This window comes from Salarias fasciatus, assembly GCF_902148845.1.
Source record: "Salarias fasciatus chromosome 23 unlocalized genomic scaffold, fSalaFa1.1 super_scaffold_20, whole genome shotgun sequence".
Lineage (NCBI taxonomy): Eukaryota > Metazoa > Chordata > Actinopteri > Blenniiformes > Blenniidae > Salarias > Salarias fasciatus.
The window spans coordinates 15,126,147-15,147,179 of NW_021941230.1; the positions used below are offsets into that span (position 1 = coordinate 15,126,147).

The 21,033-nt window shown below is 47.1% G+C and overlaps 1 protein-coding gene across 13 annotated transcripts; it reads right to left on the bottom strand.

Moving 5' to 3' along the window:
* Positions 1-5,091: 5,091 nt before the first annotated feature.
* abi3bpb (ABI family, member 3 (NESH) binding protein b) lies at positions 5,092-17,766 on the bottom strand. 13 transcript variants are annotated; one of them, XM_030086406.1, is made up of 23 exons: positions 17,612-17,766; positions 14,373-14,552; positions 13,947-14,015; positions 13,720-13,852; positions 13,311-13,492; positions 13,170-13,222; positions 12,997-13,027; positions 12,586-12,663; positions 12,421-12,474; positions 11,441-11,641; positions 10,672-10,746; positions 10,344-10,466; positions 9,884-9,949; positions 8,871-8,939; positions 8,649-8,783; positions 8,482-8,571; positions 8,197-8,406; positions 7,814-7,919; positions 6,948-7,027; positions 6,820-6,849; positions 6,581-6,739; positions 6,300-6,422; positions 5,092-5,966 (listed from the first exon to the last, which is right to left on the bottom strand). In XM_030086406.1, exons 1-23 carry the CDS (start codon positions 17,691-17,693, stop codon positions 5,851-5,853), a joined length of 2,445 nt encoding a protein of 814 aa, XP_029942266.1. In that variant the 5' UTR covers positions 17,694-17,766; the 3' UTR covers positions 5,092-5,850. The 13 variants fall into 13 exon arrangements, with proteins under 13 accessions (XP_029942266.1, XP_029942267.1, XP_029942270.1 ...); XM_030086407.1 differs by lacking the exon at positions 12,421-12,474; XM_030086410.1 differs by lacking the exon at positions 11,441-11,641.
* Positions 17,767-21,033: the final 3,267 nt, after the last annotated feature.

Sequence of the window (21,033 nt, forward strand, 5' to 3'; positions counted from 1 at the left end):
CTAAATCCAATTTAATCATTCTAAGACCAAAGAAACCTCAACAGAAGTCTCAGAAGTCTTGAGAATCACAATGGAACTCTTTGAGGACGTCCAAATCTGCAACAAAGCTTTTTCAAATCTTTGAAAGGACTGATCATTTGAATCTCAGTGCAGACCTTTATGTCCTTCTGTGTGATCCTTGACATCAACTGCACCAAAACAATTGGAAGTGTCACATAAAAACAACAAAACCTTAATATTTGCCTCGGAAACCAGAACAAGCATGAAAACATTTTCTTCAGGACCTCAAGTTCATCAGCAACAGCTTCTAAAACCTCTGCAGTGACTTTTCCTAGCGTCAACAATCACTGGGACCTGGATCTCCGAGACCTCCCGAAAGACCTCTGCAACATCAACGAAGACCCTCAGAACCTGTTCCGAAGGTTCAAACTAGCGCTGTACGATTTGGGGAAAAGGTGCGATTGGCGATTAGGTGGACAATATTGCGATTTAATGAAAAAAGTTGGTTCATGAGTCTACAGACTTGCTTGGTTATCACGGGGAATAAATCAAGGTAAAAGCAGAGATGGATTACTGAGGATTTTAAATGTGTAATAATTCTCAAAATATCCAAACCTACTGTATACAAACAACAGGGTCCAGCACAACAGTACTGTTTTGTTTTTATTCAAAATAGCACAATTATGCATTGTACAAACTAAAAAGGCACATCTCTAAACTGAAAACAGTGTGAAGTGTCGTCTGTGTGATACATACACTGGAATGATAACACAAAACTTTACCACAGAGAGGGTTGGGCGCTATGAACAAAATCTTATATCACGGTATCAGAAATTTCATATCACGGTAACGGTATATGTAACGGTATGTATTTTTCCCCTGTAAATTCAAATAATTGCTTAAAAATAACCAAACTGTCACATTTGCTCATTGTCCCGTTTTATTTTTTAAACTCCGGTTTATAAAACTTCAATTATAAAAAAAAAAAAATCACACCATGAAATAAAAAAAGAGCTGAGTTTTTAGCGTCACTCCCGGAGCCGCTAGTCTCTGCGTCCGCCATGATGGCTCCACCTCTCCTCTCCTGGATACGCTGGTGTTGTTCGCGAGCGCACCCTGTGCTGACCTGACCAATGAAACGCAGCGAAACAAACCCCGCACGACGTCGGGACGCGCTGTGAAAATGCAAAAACACACCCAAACAACTGCGCTCCGGCTGTCCTGTTAGCGAGTGCAGACGACTTGCAGCAGACATCTGCTCTCTCTCCGGGTTAGGGTTTTTTTTTTTACACTTTTTTTTAATAATTGCACAATAGCACCCCTGCGATTACGTAATTGCACGTGCTGACATTGCGATTGCGATCGCGATTGCGATAATCGTGCAGCACTAGTTCAAACGTTCAACTGGGGTCCCACAAACCTCCTGAATGATCTCCAAAAACACACTGAATGCCTTCAAGAACTGGAAAAAATCTCAACTGAGATCTCCTCAACGACCTTTGATCACATCCATCACCTCATCAAAGAACCAGAAAACGTCTACAACGCCCCTCGATCACTACAAACCAAACAAACCTTTCTAAGAGCTGTGAAATCTCAAATAAACCACATAAATTCTTCAGGGCCTTCACAACATTAGCAAAGACTTCTGAAATCTCATCAACGACATTTTGAGCCTTGAGAATCCTCCTGAAAACCTCCTGAGCAGCCCTAAAATCCTGGATTGAGACTTCTGACTCCTTAATGACCTCTGGTCCTCGTTCTGCCCTTTGGACGTCCTTAAAGACCTGCTCAGCCTTTTTAGTGTCCGAGCTAAATCACCTCTGCCACTTCCTGGCAGGGCTCTGTGTGGAGGCTCAGCTCTCCACCGCCTCCCCGGGATGTTTTCTTTCCACTTGGAGGCTCGCCGCCGTTAACGACACTCGTTTGTCAGCGCTGTCGTGCCTTTACGAGTCCCATCATGCCGCGTCCTCCCTCACAGATCCTCTTTCAGCACAATAAAACCTCTGAATTTACAACTGCCGCTCAAGTTCAACAACACCGGCCAGATAAAGATGAGGATTGGACGGTGTACCTGCTCCTTGAAATCGTTCAAGCCTTTTAAGACACTGAGTACTTATCTGGACTTTCGGAATCTGCCTTCAAATACCAGCTTCATCTATGAGCAGTTCCATCAGGTGCACGTTCAGTGACATCGGAAAAGTGAAGTTTCACCACATGACGGAGGCCATCTTTAAAGAAAACAAACTTCTTCTGTTCAAACAAGCAGACAACAGCTGCTGCTGTGCTCTGGTGGGGGTGTGTCAGCGGCACTGTGGGATCCCAAGACCTCAGAGAATGTATTTAACAAGGCCCAGCATGTTTCAGCAATCTCAACAAAGACCTTCCAACCCCCAGAGACCTCCACCACTTCAACAGCACCCCTCCGACCTCAATAAAACACCTTCAAATCCTCGCAAAGATTAAAACCTCGGCAGACCTACTATTTGAGCAAAGACTCTCCGAACTGCACTGAGAGAACGGGTTCAGAGAGGCTCAGCAAGAATGCGCAAAAACACCAAGAACCCAAAACCCAAACAAATTGTAAAGACAGCGAAAACTTAAAGGGGCCTCTGAGGTCTATCAAAAAACTGTGGAACATGGTCAAAAACTCTCCACAGTCACTTTCAAAATCTTGTAAAAACCTGCCCACAGGTCCCGAAACTCTCAGAAGAAGCTTCCAAAACCTCCACAGCTTCAAAACAAAAAACCCCAAAAACCTCAGCAAGAGCCAATGAAGCCTCTTCAAGGTTTGTACAACTTTCAACCCCTTCGAAACGTCAACACGCACTAAAAACTCCTCAAGGGCTCTACGGCGCCGACGGAACCTTCTCAAGCCTTCCAGCGACCTTCAAGTTTCAACAGACTCCTAAAAACTTTTACAAAAAATTCCAAAACCAATTAAAACCTTCACAGAGACCACAGAAACTTGGCTAATTACCCCATAAACATCTGCAAGACCTCCACAATCTCAGCAGAGCCCGAGAATTCTGAGACTTCCACAAACCCTGAAAACTTTAAGGACGTCTACGGACTTATCTTGGTCGCAGAACTCTTCTTATCACCTTTTTGGGTTCTGTTTTCAGGACCCTCTGAAAGGCCCCCCCCCCTCTGAGGGTCCGGGTGGCGGAGCCGAGGCCGTTCTGGCTCTGCCTGAGCGGAGCGAGCCAACCTGGTTACATAAGCAGGTTTTTGTTCCTCTGCAGGCTGAAGTTACAGCAGAGCTGGCACACACTCGCACTCTTCCTCTTCTTATTTTCTCTCGGCGGCAGACCTCCACATTTCCCTCACAACGCGGCCCGTTTTGTCCGCCGTCCACTAAAAAAAAAAAAAAAATGCACACGGTTACCATGGCGACCGTACATAAACGATATATCATCCTCGCTGTGGTTTCAGAGCTGGAAAACTGACGTAATCGAGCGCCGTCCTCCGCTGGATGTGCGAGAGCGGGGGTCTGCGGTCGGGTGTCTCACGCCGGCGGCGGCAGCGGAGGGGGTTTATGGGTAATATGAGGATGGATGGATAAAAATCCCCCAAAATGTTCCCGTCCGGCATTTTAACGGCTCCACATGCTGGCGAGGAGCGGCGCTTCGCTTCAGGCTGTATGAAGACGTCATTTTGTCGCCGGCGCCCGAGACCACCTGAGAGCCTCAGTCCGCCCGGCGCTGCCAGCACATGACCGAAGGCCGCCGCCGGTCCACCAGGGTCTCACACACACACACACACACACACACACACATACAATGCAACCATCATGTCTGAACTGAGGGAGGAAACCCACTGGCTCAGGCAGAACATGCAAACTCACCACAAACCTCAGAGTCTGAAATCAAGTCTTTTTAGTCAAATAGCAGGTTTTTTTTCCTCCAAAATCACGACATGCTTCTTGACAACACTGCATCTCTGCACCTGCACAGGTGTGATTGTTCAAATTCTGACTGCCAGTCTCAACATTTCAGTTTTATCTGTATGAAGTCTTTCATTCCATGTTGAAAAGACATTTTGCTTGGAAAATATTTAACGCAAAAAAAAAAAACAGCAACACTTTTGTAGTCAAATGTGGTGACTATCTTTGCATAAATATATCTTGTTTGTGATGTTTTTAAGATGGCAGTTTCTAATTTTCTCTTTAAACAGCTGATGTCCGTTCAAAGAGTTTAAAACTGCAAAGTTAATTGTAAACACTATTTCAACCTATAAAAAAAAAACACCAGTGGGTAAATAACAGTGGTATTTACTCAGTGAAGACAACTTCTCCTCCATCATGAGTCCACAGGCTGACTTGATCCATCTTTATCCGCCACCAAGCCTCCTTCCTGCTTGAAAGCAACACGTTTCCTCAGTGAGTGGATTGATTGGGGGCGTCACCACAGTCAATAGGCTCCATCTGATTGGCTCCGGGAGGACCAGCCATGACTCTGATTGGTTAAACTAGGTGTCTATCAAGAGAGTTTGTATATTATATATATTATATTATATATAAATCAAAAATTCTGCTGAGTTGCTAATACTTGCTCACCTATTTAAAATATCCAATATACTGAACACATCAAATAATACAAATAAAGAATCACAATCTGTGTGTGCATTTTACACCTGATATTAAAATAAAAGTGAATTTCATATAACAGGATGACATTGGGTGTAAAGTGACCCCGTGACAAGTTGTTTGCAGATTTCTAAGATGCAAAGGTTCAATATGAATGAGATGTCCGTTATATTTACAGGATATTATCAGTGAGACGGTTTAATCAAGGAGCAAGAATGTGCTGCAAACATCAGCTCTCTGTATGCATTTTATTCACAATGAATGCTCATGATATTTACAGGCTAAAGTGAACAAATAGAATTTTCTAAGTTAAAAATTAAATCCAAACAGCTGGTTTCTAAACTGAACACGGACAAGCTGCCAGTCCGACACGGCAGTGACTTTTTCGAAAACTGCAACCTGAGGACGGGGAAGCTACCGATGAAACTTGTCATTTGGTTTCGCAGCAGCAAAGCACCATGGGTAATGTCCTTTTTAAAATATAAAATCCATCTCACTGTTCCTGTGACTTGAATTATTCAAATTTTATTAAAAAAAAAAACATGTTCATATTCAAAACAGAAATACATTCAGACTGATTTTTTACAAAGCACTTCTTTGTGTTCAAATGATCCCTGCTCGTTAACAATAACAACAATACTAAGAGTTAAAGGCACAGTACGTCACTCCGCCACACTGTACAGGAAGGAGGTGAAAGTCTTGGAGCTGCACAATGTTTTCTGGAAAATAACGAAATATTACAGCATGTGTTTAAATCACCTCGACTCAGCCAGCTGTGAGAATCAGAACGTTTGCCGCCATGTCGGTCCGCACCGAAATTTTATACAAACTCCAGTCGTACGTTTCTGTCATATTAAGGAGACAAAAGCAGTGGCAGAAATGTTGTGACTAAAATACACTGTCTTCATATACATATAAAAACATTTCTGCTGTGCAAACTGCAGGAAGCCTCCGGCGAACGTGTAGCTATATGCTGGCAGACGGCGTGCGCCTTATGGATGGAGCGGCGGCGTCCATTGTGGCCATGCCAGAATGTTCCTCAGAGAAAATGAGTGTTTTAGGTGTCTGTGCCGCTGCCTGCCGTGAAGAGACTGTGGCGTTCTTCCTGATAAATATCGTGCGGCGTGACGACGAAGACAATCGGGGAGCCAGCTTCCCTCCATGAAACAATGTCCAGCCTCTCTCAGTCCGCACGGTGCCACAGCGGCCATGTTGGCCATGCCGCTCGTCCCCAGCTCGCTTCCACAGGAAGTTGTCGCTCTCTACCATTTCCCTGGGATGGGCGTCCCGCACTCGTACCAGGAAACGTAGCTGATGTGAGAGCGACCGCCGATCTGTCCGAAGTGAACCGGCTCCTGACGGACGGCCCGATAAAAACCTGCAGAGGAGGCAGAGTTCACTGACTGTAGTCGTGTCGCACTTACAGTCGCACCGATTGTACGAGGACTGTATTAGCAATCTAAAGGGTGTCTGAAGTACGATTGTGTGACACCTCCAGGTGTTTACAGTCTTAACACACCATCACCACATATGTGAATTCAAAGTGGCGCCCCCTGCTGGGCTGAATGCTCATGACGCATCAGACACACGAAGTCTATGTTTTCCTTCACAGGTGTAGCATAAATGGGCCTCAGTGGTCACAACAATGGAAGCGGTCCAAACTCAGACGGAATTCTAGAGTTTTCAAGAAGTGAATCTGTGAGGTGAGTACCTGCTCTGGAGGGCAGCTGGTCCGCTTGGAGCTGACGACCCGTTCGTCCATCCAGGAACGAGTCTACGAACTGACAGTGGTCCTCACCGAAACCCGTCTGATCCCCAATGTTGTAGAATTTACCTGCGGTGAGGAAGACCAGTCAGTTAAGATCGTAGGTCTGGTCCCACCGCATGCAGGCCCAAGGATCAGTTCTCGCCACGGGACCACTTCAGCTCGGACTGAGAAACTAGCTCTGGAGTCACAGTGATGCAGGATCCAGTCTGACCAGGACTACTAACCATTGAGAGAGTCGCTCAGGTAGATCTTGTAACGCAGAGAGTTGCAGAGCTGGACACCAACAAACTTGCGGTACCAGGTCCTCTTCACGTACTGCTTCCCATGGCAGTCAGAATACGAGTCGGTCTTGAAGGGGAACTGAGTCCAGATGGCATCTTTTCCTGAACCCAACACAAAGATTCTAAACCTGAAGCCAGTCTGGTGCAACCATTACCACGATTACTGAGATTCGCCGACTTACCAGAGACGTTCTCGCTCACCCGAGGATCAGCTGAGGAGAAGACAAAAACAAGACCATTATTGTGACTGTCGAAGATTCCTATTCTTAAATGCTGTGGCGAGGTGGGGCAGTGGGAAGCTCTGGCGTACCCGACTCGGTGTTGAAGGACACAGGTTCACTGGGGGGACCGGTGCCCAGCTCATTCTTGGGCTTCACTTTGAACTCGTAGCTGAGAAGCAGAAGAAGAACCAGATGTGGAGATCAGAATTTTATCTCCGACATTCATTGCAACTTTTTACTTATAACTTCAGACTGCAGAGTTCAAAACCCAAAACTAAACTATGACTTTTTTCGCTTGAGCAGATCAACTTCCTTTGCTGCAAACATCAGACGTACTAATCCTACTCAGTGAAATACTTCACCAAATAGTGAACAGTACAGAGAGAACAACAGCGGCTGTTTTCTCATGCTAAAGCTCATATTCAAATCAGTGAGCAGTTAATATTGAAGTGAATGAGTTGTTTCATCTGGACAAGCGTGTGGTTAAAACCTCCTTCTAGCTCCTGAAGCTTGAAAAAACTCTGAAGGTTTTCACCAGTGAAACCAGCTGAAGTTTAACTGGATGAAACTGATTCCTGGAGCGTCTCAGACCTGCCGAAACCTGCAGCAGCTCCGTCTTGCTGTGTGACTTCATCCTCTGTAAATAAAGTCCGAGCCGGAGCAGCTCCCCGACTCAGCTCCTGTTTCTGCTCAAAGTCACACAGCCAGCGCCGTCTGCTCCTCCTCCTCCTCCTCCTCAGCAGCTGCTTTTCCCACATCGAGCCTCATTAAAGCGTCACGGGCGAACGGCATGTTTTACGTGGTTGTGTTTGTGGAGCTGGAAGCAGCGCCAAGCTGCAGATGTTCCCTCAGCATCACCATAAATCCCCCCCACCCCCCGAAACCTTTCACGTTTATGCATCTGATCTGTAAATTCGAGCCGGAGTGTGACGAAGAAGCATCTGCAAGAGCTCACCTGCTTTCCGGTTTCAGGTTCTCCACCGCCGTGTGCGTCTGGTTGGTGGTCAGGATGGAAACCTGCTCGCCGTCTGGCCCTTTAGCCGTGGAGATGACTTCATACTCTGAGCAAGACGCAATCACCAGAACACATCAAGAAAACACACGTAATTCCAAAAATTCACAGCAAATAAACAGTTTTTTTTTTAGCATCTATGCTAACTCTTTCCATTTACTTCCAGTCATTGTGTTGAGCTACGATAAACATTCCTCTATGTCATTAATGCTAGCTGCTAATAAATGGATTAAGAACTGTATGCTAACTACTTCCATTTACATCTCACATACATTCTTCAGTGTAATTGTTCATAAAAGTCGATTCCTTTGCTGGTTCTTTCTCACCAGTGGTGTCGTTGTCCGTTTTCTCCCAGTCCAGGATGACGAAGGAGGGACATCCCTCCACCGTCACCACGGTGAGGTTGGAAGGTGGACTCCTGGGCGGCGCCGTCACATTCGTCTCTCCGGGCTCGCTCTCAGGGAAGAAGTTCAGGGAGGAGGTGATGGAGCACGGCTCGTCTGGCTTCTTCCCGGTTTTGTAGACCACATGGGGCGCTGCGGCAGGACAGGGGGTCAGTCAGGGTGGCGCACAACGCACAGGGCTGAGAGGTCGCGGGATTCAGAACTCACCGACGTAGCGCTTCTTGCCCAGAGCGTCAAGGTCGGAGGTGGGCTGCGCTTTGAACAGGTCGGACTCCTCCCAGGTTTCCTGTCGAGTTGCTAAAAGGAAGAAACACAATGAGAAACAAGCAGAAAGACTCAGAGCAGCTTCAGAGTGAGGCGGTGGTCCATCATACCGGTGGGCGTGGGCGCGGCGGTGGTGGTGGTGGTCTGTCTGCGCTCCGGTTTGGTGGGTTTGGCGGTGGGGGAGGTTGGGACTTTAGTCTTGAGGAGGGGTAAGTCGACACTCTGTTTGAGGCTGTTGACTTTGTCTGGAGGGAACAGTGATGGGAACAGTTGGCCTGAGGCGTGGGGGTGTTGGGAGACAGGACGCTGGATCAGGCCATTGGGGGTCTTACCGGTTTCTCCGGGTTTGCCCACCAGGTTCGGTTTCTTGTTGATCTGAATGGACGGACGAGCAGGAGACCCTGAAATGGGCCACAAACATCAGCATCCTTTTCACCAGCAGCAACCGACTGGTTCGACTCTGTTTCTTCATGAACTGGTTTTAAACCGGTTTTCTAATGGCTCGCAATTGGTTATAAAATGGTTTTAATGTGGGTTTAAACTGATTTTGAATGGGCTTGAAACTAATTTCAACTAGCTTTATAACAATATGAATGTGCTCTTAGACTGGTCTTGAACTGATCCTAATTATACTTGAAAAAGATTTTAAACTAGTTTTAGTCCAGTTCTGAACTCATTCAAACTGGTTTTGGTCCATTGGTAGACTTTAATTGCATAATAATCCAGTTAAATCAGTTTTGAACTGGTGTCAGATTATCTACAAACCAGTTCCAGAATGATTATTCAGGCGGTGGGCCTGACTGTAGCCCTGCTGATGACATTGTTACAGTTATAATTACACCACTTAAAGCAAGAGTCTGGCTTCTCAATATTGAGATTCAGACTTTGATTGATTAGATTTGGACCACTTTCAAAGAACTTAAGAGTATGTTTTTCCCTTTTTCTAGACTGGTTTGGAATGGTTTTGGGGAAGCATTTGACCATCTTTTGGTGGTTTTTGCACCACTTTTAGACTGACTGTATAGTGCAGTGAAGGATCTACCGAACCAATATTGGATCAGAACAGTTTTTAGCTGTGCAACACTGAACATTGACAGCAGACGGTCAGCAAGCAGAACCAACCCTGACGTAGGTCCAACAACCAGAAGGAACATTTCACCACATGAGAAACCAGCAGAAGCTCCACAGTGGGACACAGAGACAGCAGGATGGGTGGACAGATGAACTGATGGATGCAGATGAATTAATAAAACAAACACACCGAATGAAGACAAACAGCAGGGGGCGCTGCAACTGCAGATGAAGGGTGAACAATGAAACACAGAGACAAAGACAGGGTTTTTACCAAGTCTAGGTCGGGACCATAAGGCCGGTTTGACCGCAGAGCTGCCGCCATGCGGCTGTCCGTTCACTGGTGGGAGAAAAATCAGCGTTACAGAGAGGAAGATCTTTGTTTGTGAAAAGTGAAAAGGACATGACAACCAAACGAGTCCACAAACCATTTATCTGTAGTTGTTTTGAGTGGCTTTTCTTTTTGTTTTGCACCTAGTTTTACTCAGCTGGTATTTGTTGGTGTTTTGTGTCACTTTGTGACTGTTTTTTTGTCTGTCTCTGGTTGTTTGTTTGGCTTTAGATTTTAGTGTAAGATTATTGCGCTGTTTGTTTACATGGTGACAGATTTTATTGGACTTGTTTGGTTTTAATGCTCAAAGATTAAAGACGGAGCTTTTGGATGAAAATGAAAGCAGTGACAATAAAAAGAGCCCCAGAAAGACTTTTGCAGGAGGAAAAGCTGGGAGGTTTACCCCCAAGGACCCCTGAGGTCGGGGACCAGCTGTTGGGTCTATAGAGGGGAAAGAGGGGCCTCGCGGATCCGGTCTGTTGGGGCAATGCAGGGCTGTTGGGGCTCAGAGATCTGCTGTTGAGACCTAAAAAAGGAAGAGGAGTGGGGTTACAGGTGGCTGTGTGCTGGAGGAAGAGAAGCGAATAGCAGGGTTAGTGATGGACCCTGCAGCATGATGGAGTTTAGGTGATGGCGTCCATGACCAGCGATGGGAGCTGCATGCTCCTGTGGATGAAATGTCGAAGAGAGCCAAGCTGCAGAGTTCAGGAGAGAGGACCGATCAGAATTACCCCAGCTGTTAGTCTGAGCCCTCTCATTGGCCAGAGATCTCAACAATGCTGATCTGTCCTTTGATTGGCTGACAGCTGTGGGGGCGAAAACAAGGATGAGTTTGTTAATCAGAGGCAGACTCCACAAACAGAATCATCCTGAGCCTGTCGGACTAAAAAGAAGAACAGATGAAAAGAGAGGAAGAAGAGGAAGAAAAAGAAGAGCGTGGAGAAAAAGTGAAGTTTTGAACTGAAGTCAAACTGTTTGCAGACAACAGTCGGCTCTCTGAAACAAACAAACACCATCCCTCATCTCTGGATCGTTTTCACCAAAACTGATGTTAGAGTGAAACCATTGCCTGTGGACACTTGACGACACCAACGTATGTGAATACTTCCGAAAACCGTTGTCTGCAAACACTCCTGATAGCCAGCCATTAGCTGTGGACAGTTCTGGATGCCATTGTCTGACAGCACTTCTGAAAATACTTTCGAAAATCATCATCTGGAAATACTTCTGGAAGGCATATCCCGTCTGAGAACCATTGTCTGTCAAAAACTTCTCAAAGCCACTGTCTGACAACACTCCTGAAAGCCACCGAATGACAACACTTCTGAAAACCCTCGTCTGAGAACATTGCACGCGGTACTCTCTTATTGACTTATGGAACATTTAGCACGTCCCCAGGTGATGCAGCAGTTTCGTTGGGAGCGACTGTGCGCTGGTTTCAGGCTCTCTGGGACCGACTTTAAGAGGACCAGCCTCAGAGGGATCAACAAAATGAATTACCAGCGGAGTGTGGTGGCTTGTTTGGTGCCTTAATGGATGCTTCAGTGGTCCGCCCGTGAGAAGAATGGCCGCTGGTGGGTGAGACAGTAATGCGGGAGGCAACAGTGGTACTGGTCTGAGGGGCCTGGGTGGCTTGGAACCATGGGGCGATTGGAGGGTCCTCTGGAAGGTGTGGGGCACTTCTAACCAAGTTCTCAGTGTCTGGGGCGAGAGGAGGTATAGAGGAGGTGTCAGGACTATGGTGGGTGTCTTCATCCTGAGCAGGACATTCAGAACCAAGTGGACAAGTTCTCTCTGAACCCTGCACAGGATTCAGGTGACCCTGGACCCTCCAAGAGCTGGACTCTGCAGGAGATCTGAGACCTCCAACGACATGGAGTCTGCAGGAGATCCGAGACCTCCCGCTGCCTGGACTCAACAGGAGATCTGGGACCTCCCACTACATGGACTTTACAGGAGATCTCGGACCTCCCGCTGCCTGGACTCTGCCGACTGAACGTGCAGATGTTTCCTCACAGGAAACTGTGACCACGTCTGCATCTGAACTTCAAACATGCTGCGACGTCATGCAGTCTGACCAAGGAGGAGCCGGTGGAGCTGGAAGAGTCGCAGGGTGAGGAGGAGTAAGAAGAAAAGTGAAGAGTCAGAGGTGGAGGAGGGGCAGAGGGAGATGAACTTAGAGGTAAAGGAGGAAGAGGAGGAGGAGGAGCAGGATAAGGAGAAACATGGCGGCTGAAGCACATTTGCGATCACATGGCCTTCAGCTGCAAGCTTGTTTTCTTTACCTTGGAGACTCTCCGCACGCCTCACTCAGACTTTCTGACTGGTTGAGAACATGCTGGCATGCAGCCAATCGCAGCAGCTGCACGGCCCCGCCCATGTCCCCTCCCCAACAGACCCCGCCCCCCCCCTTTGAATCCGCCCTCTCCCAGGTGCTGGGCATAAGCAGGTGAAGCCTGAAAGAGTGACAACGTGGTTACCGAGCAACGGGCGGGTGGGCTGAGGGACGGTTTCCTGCTGGCCGAGAGGAGGCGCTGTGGGACAAAACGAGGAGGTGCCCAGTGAGAGCGGAAGTAGTCAAGAGGAAGAGGAGGAGGGGGAAGAGGAGGGGAAGTCGGTGGAGGAGCACGGGGAGGAGTAATCACCAAAGGTGCGAGGAGCTCCAGGGAAGCCGCCATTTTTCAGTATGGTGGAAAATCGCCCCCTGGTGGCATTGTGCAGAGCTGCAGACACAATCACTGAGCTCGTGAGCATTTCAAGAATTACTTATAATTCAATAATAAATTTAATGGAATTGTTTAGACTACAGAATGTTAATCACTAATAAATTAATAGTCAAATAATGTGTTTTTAAACAATTAAAATAAAGGAGTGAGTTCATAAAACTTTAAGTAGGTCTAATGCCAAACTAAAAACTGTAAAAAAAAAAAAAAAGAAAAAGGAATAACTAAAAAGTATCCATTGAATTTACGTTATTGTGCGTTATTGTGATCAAAATTTGAATTTATGAGGAGATGCATGAGAGAAAACAGATCTAGTGTGGATGAAAGTCTCACCGGGACGTGGAGGGAAAAGACCATGAGGCTTCTGCAGAAACAAACAAAACACAAAAACGTTTCAGTTATTACAATAACTGCATTCACTGGCATTCAACTCAACATTATCCATAGTTATTATTATCAGATAAAAAAAAAAAAAACCTCTCAATTACTTCTTTGTTTTTACGTACCAGTGGATTCATGAGTGGGTTACGCAGCTTAAAAGTCTTCTGCGGGTTTTTATCTGAGAAATCCAGAGAAGAGGGATTTCATTGACCGACATCCTCGAGACAAAAAGAAGAACGTGAAAGGAAGGAGGCCGTTCTTCTTACTGCCCATGTTGGTGTTGTGGACGACTGGTTTGCTCCACGTGCCGCTGTTCTCGTCCTTGTTGGAGCGAACGCCGAACTCGTACGGTGTGTTGGGCTTCAGGTTGTCAACCACAGTGTCGCTGGTCGGACACGTTTGGTAGATCCACTTCCTGTTCCTCTCCCTGTAGCGGATGGTGTAGAACCTGCAGGAGCATGCCAGAGAAATAGCTTCACATCCTGCTGATCCGCATAATCCCAGAGAGGAGTCTAAATTGCATAATAGCGCACAAAAAAAAGTGATGAACACAATAACATCGGAAAAGCACATAAAGTGTTGAAAGAATGATGTCTGTAGAGAAGAGAAATGGAACAAACCCCCCCCCCCCCCCCCCCACCATTCTGGCATGTTGAACCACAGGCAGGAACTGACCCGTCCTCAAGACATTCGTCCAGGATGTTCCCTTCGTACGGCGTCTTTGCCATGTTTCCCCACGACAACAAGACCGCCGTTGGACTCACGGAACCAATCACCAGGTGCAGGGGTTTTTCCAGGTTGACCTTACCTGAGAAGGGAGGAGGGGGGGGACAGGTGGAATCAGGTCAGAACAGATCATCAGACCAGGTGAGACCAGTCAGGACCCGGGAAGCATGCTGTACCTGTACAGTGCTTCTTAACGTCATTGGTTGGAATCGGCTGAACAGCGATCAGGTACTTCGGTTCAGCGTCTGGAACCAAATGTGGGCGTCAGTCACGTCAAGGCGAAATGATAAAACAAAACACTGCAGAAAACTAAAGAAATGGCGCAAAGTCAAAACAGAGAAGCAAGAGAAGGTTTGCAGAAGGTGAACTGTGGCCGTGGGCTCATGCAGCGACACGTCGGCAGTGAGCGGGTTTGTTTTGTTTCCCTGAGCCGTGAGTGAGGAGAGGCTCCGTCTGTCATCGTTTAACATCACCCGACACCTCCACAGGTCGACACAAGCCCCGCCCCCTCTCTCACCCCATCCATCAGCTGCAGCAGCGAGCGCACTTTTCTGGAGTCACTTTTAAGAACACGTGAACAGGAAGCGGCCCGCAGCGCTCACCCATCTCGGCTTGGTACGGCTCGCCGTCCTCGGGAAGCGGGATGAACTGTTTGGAGAAGACGCCGCCGCCGTATCCCAGGATGTAGCCCTCCAGCTTCACGTCGGCACTTGGACGCACAAACGTCATGACGATGGTGTCGTCGGTGGCGTTGATCCGGACCTTCAGGCTCTGACGGCGCTCTGAAGGCAACACAACACATTACTGACCGGGTAACTGTAAACACCTCGTCACAAACAAATAGTTGAACAAAGCTCAAAATATAATGAACTGGCATTAAAGTACATCTCACATGCCGGGTTAGCAATAACTGATGAACAACTGGCTTTTAAAAGCTAAACGCCAGGTAGAATACCAGGTTAAATAAAGGATAAATGTCAGTCTAAATACCGGCTAACACCAGGCTAAACACAGGATCAATTCCAGGACGTACGACACAATAAATACCAGGATAAATACAGGCTAACACCAGCTGAATAACAGGATAAATACCACTTAAAAACACGATAAATAGCAGGCTAAACAACGGGATAAATGTCAGGAACGTTTGGGTGACGGGCTCCATCTACCGATTGGATCCAACTTCCATGAACCAACTTCAATGTTGACACAACATGTTGGGGTTTAGAAACGTTTAGAAACATGTTTCCCGTCTTGTTTCGACATACCAACCGAACAAAACCAATACGTTACGACCAGTGCGGGCTAATTTGCATTGGTAAAATGCGCAATGCGATTGGCAGAAAATCACAAGGGTTAGTCCCAGGCGGACCCTCTGCTCTGCAGCGCCCCCTGCAGTGTGGATGTGTGACTGCGGCAGCTGGCGGTGCCTTTAACGACTAATGCATGGAAGTGAAGCTCCACATTGAAGCAATCAGCGCTAATGAGGCGTTCTAACGCTGCGCGAGCAGCAGGAACAGCATGTGCCGATCCTGAGTTTAACAGCGAGGAGGGTCCTTCAGCGCGACCCCTCTGAGGATGAGCCAGCAGGACTGCCGTCAAAAGCAGCAAGAAGGACAAACTGTACAACAAACACCAACAAGGACTGCGAGAAGAAAGCACTGGACTCCCAAAGATTCTAACAGTATAGGTACTGGACCACCAACCAAGTATTAAAACAAATACAGGTAATTCCTGAGCCTAGTGCAACTAATAAGCTGCAAGAAAAGGTGATCTAAATAAAGTTGAGTAAAGTTAAAAGACATGCATGAAGTTCCTGGAAAGTCCAAGCAACTCAACTCCTGCACGATTGTGCACGAAACCAAGAAATACTGAGATCTACATCAGAAACATCACAGTCTTCAGAGAAACAGCTGCAGTCATTTCATGTTTTTTTTTTTTGAGAACATAAGTGACAGCAGAAGGTGGGCGGGGCTCGTCTGTAAAGCTCCTCTGAATGTAATAAAAACAGGGAAACCAGATGTGTGTTTTTCAGCTGGAGTCTCATTATAATGTGTCCCAGAGTGCTTTTCTTTTCTTTTTTTTTCTTTCTTTTTTTTTTGAAAGTCGACATTAATTAGATTTCATTTCGTTATAATAAACCTCCATAAAGAGACCCCCGCCTCCCCGCCTCTGTTGCTGTTGGCGGTCTCCGGCGCGTTGAGGTAATCCTCTCCGAGTGGCCCTGACAGTTTCCTCTGCAGGGGATTTTATCGTCTTACATAACTGCCGACATTTAAAGGAAAATAAGACGGAGGTTACATCACCTGCAGCTGAAACATCAAACGGGCGCCTCGAGCGGCGGTCGCTCACAAACCGAGGACCTGAAACACGGAGGGAAACGCTTCCCGCAGCCGCAGGAGCGTTGACTCGGCAGAACACATCTTTTCTTGCCGTTAGTTCGGCGCTAACAGGGATTAATAAACGCCCACTGGTGAAAACATGAATCGATAACGCTCCTGGACCTCCTTTCCAGCATGCGTTCACGCTCACAAGGCCAACGACAATTAGCACCGATGCTATCAGGTGTCATGCTAACGGTTTGGTGCGAACAGGTGGCTCAATGCGTCTTTCTCTGAATCCTTACATTTCAGTGACTGATGTCCCTTGACTTCCATCGTTTCAGTCTGGAATTATTGAGATGTTCCACATTTTGGAACATTGGTTCACCTCTGCACGATAATATTACCACTTTACTCGACACATCTGCAGCATTTCACTGAAATTAGATTTTAAGGCTGAAGCCATCCATTGACTTCCATTTGAAGAAATACTTTCTCTGAAGTAATTCCACAGTTTGTGCCTGATCTGAACTGACAAAACATTTTAAATTTTTCACTTTTCTTACAAAAATGATGACAAAATTTGAATATGTCTGCTTGAACCAATAGCATGTTTCTAGATAATAATAATAATGATAGTATTTAACCTTCCAAGCTTTTTTTTTTCTTCTATTTTTCCCCCTAAAAATTCACCTTTGGTCAAGTACAAAAACATCCACCCCTTGACTTTCAGCCTTGCAGCTTCTTCACAACCTTTGAGAAACTTTAAGGAAAAGGTATGTTCAAAAGTTAGCTCCTTTTTGATTTTGTAAACTTCAGTCTGGACTCAATCAAACATGGATTCCTGGTTGAAATGTTTCTTTAATCCTACAACCTTTCTGTGTTCATGACAAACGTAACGCCCACTTGAGTGTTTAGTTTTCAGTCTGCGAGAATTTGTGTCTTCTAACTTAATTTACTCAAAGTTTATAGTTTTTCCATTGACTTCCATCCATAGGTGTTATTGGAAGATGAATTTACAAACAAACCTGAAATGTAATTTTAATTGAACAGACTCCGTCCACTCACTTATTAAAGCTTCATTGTTGTGGTTTTCTGTCTACTTTTTGTTCATGTTCTGGATTTATTCAAGACAAGCTTGCGCTTGTTGCCTCGCTCTCGAAAATGTTCCAACATTTTTCTTTGCAACTTTTCTTTGATTCCAAGTTCGACCTGTTCTCGTCCATCTTTGCAACCGTTTCCTGTCGTTTAACTCTGCACGTCTGGAAACGTCACACACATCAAACCAACTTGTTTGATTAAAAAATGCAACCGTTGACTTCCATCCTCATGTCTCACAATGGTTACCTTTCTTTATGCAAGCTTTCTTTCCTGCACTGTGTGTGTGTGTGTGTGTGTGTGTGTGTGTGTGTGTGTGTGTGTGTGTGTGTGTGTGTGTCAGGATCTCTTCCCCTCCTAGACACACACCTTTTGTTGCACAGAGTTTTTCTCTGATTTCCGAGTGTCATGCAGCGACTCACCTCGGATCCTCTGAGCCGGGACGAGCTGCAGCGTGACGGCCAGCAGGAGGAGGAGGAGGAGGAGGACCGAGGAGCCCGCCATGAGGAGGAGCAGGATGAAGGACCACTGCACTGAACGTGGGACCGAGCGGCTTCGGGACTGGTTCGGCCGGGGATGTTCTCACTGTAGGGATGAGGACCACCGGGACTCCAGCATGTATAGGCTCCACGAGTGGGCGTGGCTCTGGAGGAGGGAGTGGCTCTGGAAGCCATCAGCAACCCCACCTCCACCTCCACCTCCTCCTTTTGCTTTCTGGACTTGAGACATGACTTTTTTCTCTCTGTTTCTCTGCTTTCTTCATCACCCCCCCCCCTTCTCCACGCTGCCCTCAGCGTCTTGTTTTCAACCACTTTGCGGCTGTGGTTACTCACAAAGTGTTTCAATGTTGTATTTCTTCGTACTTGCTTTCCTCGACCCCTCCTGGTTCTCCTTGGTGCTTCCTGAACCCTCTGGGTCGAACCGCCACGAGTGTGTGGTGGAAAACTCCGACAGGAACACGGACCACCGCTTGACCACCTACCTGATCCTGCTCCTGGTCTTAGCACCAGTCACAAACCTCCATGTTCTCAGGAACTTGTCCCTGCAGGGCCCCCTGGGTCCCTCTTCACTAACTGGGCCCCCTTGTTGGCCTGTCACCTCCCACCCCGTTTGGTTCTCAGACTTCCTTAGCTGTGTGTGTGTGTGTGTGTTCTCACATGTTCTTGCTGTGATTGTGTCCACATGTCTTGATCTGCGCCCTCATTGGCTCACGCGTCAGGTTAGTGGGCGTGGCCGCCGCAGGAATTCGAACCTGCGGACCATCAGCGGGCGGGTTGACGGCGACCGCTGACGAGCGTCTGTCGGCGCCGCGTCGTCAAGGTCCGTCTTCACGTGTCTCCGCCGCTCACGGTCGGGCGCGATGGGAAGAGGAGACAATCCACCCACTGCACACGTGCATGCTGGGAAGCTGCCGATCGGGAACCGACGAAGAGGAGGATGAGGAGGAACAGCGGAGGGTCCCACACGTGGCGTGGCATGCGACAGGACGCAGGCAGCGCTGCCAAACAGCAGCTGTGGGGGAAAGTGTGAGAGGAGCTGAGAACAGAGACGCCTGGAGAGTCCTCAGCGTGAAAACATCCTTAAAGTAAACTGATTAAACACGTCCACATCGCCTCACACACACTCTGCAAACACAGCTAAAAATAGCCTCACAACAGCCTCAAATAAGGCCTGAAAACAGCGTGACAAAACATCTGAACTGAGCATCAGGAAATGCCGCAAAACAAGCCACGAAAACAACAAAAAAATTACTTCAGGATTTCAAGATTCCTGAACAATGAAACAAAAAACAAAAAAAAAAAAACCCTGAAAACATCTTGAATGCCTACAATCAGGCTCACAGCATTTTTAAAAACGGCTTCACTGAATGCCAATAAACAGAAAACATTCACAAAAACCCTAAAAAGACTGAAACAAGAAACACCTGCGGACACGGCAAACTGCAGGTCTGTGTTTACTCGGCTCCACGCCGGCCTCGTCTCTCTCTGTCCTGTAAAAACCTCTCAGAGTCGCCATGATGAGAAACACGCTGGCCGCCCAAGGTGAAGCATTCCCGCTGCGTTCTGCTATTAGTCTGCATTAGTCTAAATGATGTTAACGTTTTTATAGTGATATGTCTAAAAAAAGACAGATTTCCTGATTAAAGCTGGTCTGCAGCGGGACGTTCAGACACACAGCGGGGTTCATCTCCACTAACCACACGAGTAAAGCTTTACGTTTCCTGCAAGCTGGCTGTTCTTCCAGCTACAAAACTTCAAAGCTGTTTTACTGTGAAGGTCTGTATTTTATTGTGAAGGTCTGAGGCTGACCCTCCTCCGCTAACCTCGGTTTGACCCCTGCGACCTTTGGTCTCTGTTTGGAAATGTGAGTAAAGAGACATCCACCTGTTGGCGAGCCAGCCGCCGCCCAAGTGGCTGCTGGGTGATGAGGTAATCCTCGTCAACACGCCGGGCCTGCTGGGAAACCGGCCAGAGAAAACCACAACAGAACTTTTTCAGTGAAAAAAAAAAAACAAAACCCTTAATTTCACGAATCGCACGAGTTTCCCTCGAAGGTCCAAAATCAGCAAAAGACACGTGAAAAACAGGAAGTCGTCAGGGCAGAAGTTTCTACGTCCGGGACAATAAAAACAAGATCGCATTCCAGGAAACGTTTTCATTGACGTCTCATGGATGCAGAACTGTCACATTCTGAACTTTTTACGAGTCGTCACAGAGTTTTCTTGAATTCCGTGAGCGGGACTCCCCGCTCCCCACCCCTCCACCCCTCCACCCCTCCACCCCCCGGGTCGGTGCAGAGGTTTGTAAAGTGTTTGCACACACACCCACCTCGTTGTGTTCTGAGTGCCAGCTTACGGGAGGAGCAGCACTGGGACAGACGAGGAATTCCCCAACGATACAACCTGGAGAGTAGCAAAGTAATCTGAGTACTTCATCCACTCAACATCGTCAGACTTCTTTGGATGGAACACAGAACTTTTTGGCATTTTCATGAAAAAAACATTTGATTTAAACAATATTTGCAGAAAATTTTAAAAACATTTAAGAAAATATTCAATATATTAATTTTCTCATGAACAGTCGAAAGCCTCTTGTCTCCATGGCAACAAGGAAGGGAAAATTAACGAGTTTGGTATCCATTCCTGCAGGAAGCCAAGAGGCCACACCCACTTCCTGGATATGTCACCCTCTGCTGGTGATTTCAGGAATGGAAATACGACTTCATCACGTGTCCAATCAGAGGCAAACAGGGTTGTGTTAAAAAAAAGTGTTTTTATTTTAGAAAAGTGAGTCTACCACCACACAGATGACACCAACAAACACAGACGTGCAGCGGCTGCCGATTGGACCACCGACTGCCGGAAAGCAAACCGACAGCTCTGGGGGCGCCGCCTGTATTCACACCGACACGCCGCCAGGGAGTCAGTCCTCCGTTCGTCCGGAGAGGCAGTGGGTGTCCACGTGAAGCGTGATCAGGACAGACTAGACGCTCCAGCCGGCCACCGCTGACACGCACACAAGTCACATGACCTTCAAATGCACAACATGTAACACTTTTCAGTTCACACACAACTAACGACCGAAGAAACTCGCCCTGCAATGCCACGCCATACCGCCAGGGGGCGCTCTGTATTCGCTCCAGCATCCAGTCTGTCTTCAGCCCTACTGGAGAGGAAGGCTCCAGTCTAAAGCGGTTCAAATGCAACCGACTAGTCAGAAGCCAGTTGTTGAAGGAGCTTTAAGCTCAGTTGAAAGCAGTTTTGAAGCTGTTCTAAATCTAAATTCTGAATGAGTTTTTCAGTCACTTCCTCTTCCTGTTGCTGACTGAAGAGCCTGAGGACAGA